General features: G+C 43.6%; 1 protein-coding gene across 6 annotated transcripts in view; it reads left to right on the top strand.

The window, feature by feature from the left end:
- Nucleotides 1-1523, top strand: part of RGS20 (regulator of G protein signaling 20) — an 84962-nt gene that overhangs the window by 78471 nt on the left and 4968 nt on the right. The window contains exons 1-2 of one of the 6 annotated variants that reach the window (XM_040487795.1): nucleotides 35-557; nucleotides 1047-1148. The exons of 3 other annotated variants lie outside the window; for them this stretch is intronic. In XM_040487795.1, the coding sequence (XP_040343729.1) occupies nucleotides 1099-1148 (50 nt within the window). In that variant the 5' untranslated portion in view covers nucleotides 35-557; nucleotides 1047-1098. Of the gene's footprint in view, nucleotides 1-34; nucleotides 1149-1523 lie in introns of those variants that run through there. 2 more of the 6 variants (XM_040487794.1, XM_040487793.1) reach the window with 2 other exon arrangements.

Genomic DNA, 1523 nt, shown 5'->3' with positions numbered 1-1523 from the left:
TCTCTCTCTGCCCACCACGCCCCCCCCCCCCCCCCCCCCCCGCCGCTTGCACTCTGTCTCTCTCTCTCCCTCTCAAAAATAAACATTAAAAATTTTCAAAAAAACAAATTTTCCTAGTTATGACAGCTACTTTAGGTTTTCATACACAATACTTTTTTTCATGATGAAAAATCTACCCAATATGGAAACAAAACCCCAACACTACAAAAGTTTTGCAGTAAAAACCCAGTCTTCCTTTTTTTGTAGACCTTGCCCCGATCTCCGGATGTAACTGCCATCAGTGGTTTTTCTATATAGCCTCAAAAGGAATTTTCGATGCATTTTTACACAGTTGTATTGAAATGGGATCCTTCTATACACAGTGAATCTAATTTAGAAACTAAACTTGAAAGAATGGTTTGAACATCTATGTTCTTTTTTGTTTGCTGACTTTCTATAACCCATTTCCTCCGGTCTTGAGCTTTTATGCATGCTTCACTGCTGGGTCATTATAATCCATCTTCAAGATACAATTTCAAGAAAGGGACATAGAATTTACACCACGAACCTCTGTATATGTGAGTGTGTGTTTTCTATGAATAACTAGGGCAAGTAGTTACATATCCGATTTTTGGGTACCCAGCCCGCACCCCTCAAAACTGAACACAGAACTTTCGGCAGCATGGCGGACTAGTAGATCATCGGAGCCCCCCCGCCTGGTGCAGAACAACAGATTTTGCATGATTCTCAAGTTTTTGCATCGCTGGACTCATAGACAGTAAGGAAAACAACAAAGTGCCTGAAAAACAAAACCAAATGAAAAATAAGCACAACCCTGAATGGTGACAGCTAAGCACCGGGCAGGAGGGTTTTCTCTGAGAACAAGTGCAGAGCAGGGTGGGGACAGGGCGTTGAAAGGGACATCGCAGCTTAAGCCCTGACCTATGAAAGGAGCCCTGGTGGTCCTGGGTCAGTGACACCTCCTAGATGTATTTCCAAAGAAGCAGGTACCCACCCTCTCTAGAGGAAAGAAAATCTCCCCAATTTTCACTCTCCATTTTCTAAAGGCGAAGACCAACCAGAAACTAAACTAAAACTAAAAAAGGACACAGCCCCCAAATGACAGGCAGTAGAAACAATACTTGGATTCAGAGCCTGAAGGACTTCAGGTATGAGAATTATCTGTAATACAATGTAAAATAATCGTCTCTGAAATGTTTAAACCGATTAAAGGTGGAATCACAAAAGTAAGTGAGCAGAATTCAGCTATCAAAGATGTCCAGGAGGACCGTGGAGTACTGTAGTTTTGCAAGATGTCACCTTGGGGAAAGTGGGCACATGGTACATGGGATCCCTCTGTATTAATTTTTTTTTTTTTCAACATTTATTTATTTTTGGGACAGAGAGAGACAGAGCATGAACGGGGGAGGGGCAGAGAGAGAGGGAGACACAGAATCGGAAACAGGCTCCAGGCTCTGAGCCATCAGCCCAGAGCCCGACGCGGGGCTCGAACTCATGGACCGCGAGATCGTGACCTGGCTGAA

The sequence above is a fragment of the Herpailurus yagouaroundi genome, unplaced genomic scaffold (genome assembly GCF_014898765.1).
Source record: "Herpailurus yagouaroundi ecotype Mexico unplaced genomic scaffold, PumYag 165, whole genome shotgun sequence".
In the NCBI taxonomy this organism is placed as follows: domain Eukaryota; kingdom Metazoa; phylum Chordata; class Mammalia; order Carnivora; family Felidae; genus Herpailurus; species Herpailurus yagouaroundi.
The sequence above is the reverse complement of the archived record's forward strand: the minus strand, read 5'-3'. Positions and strand labels throughout refer to the sequence as shown.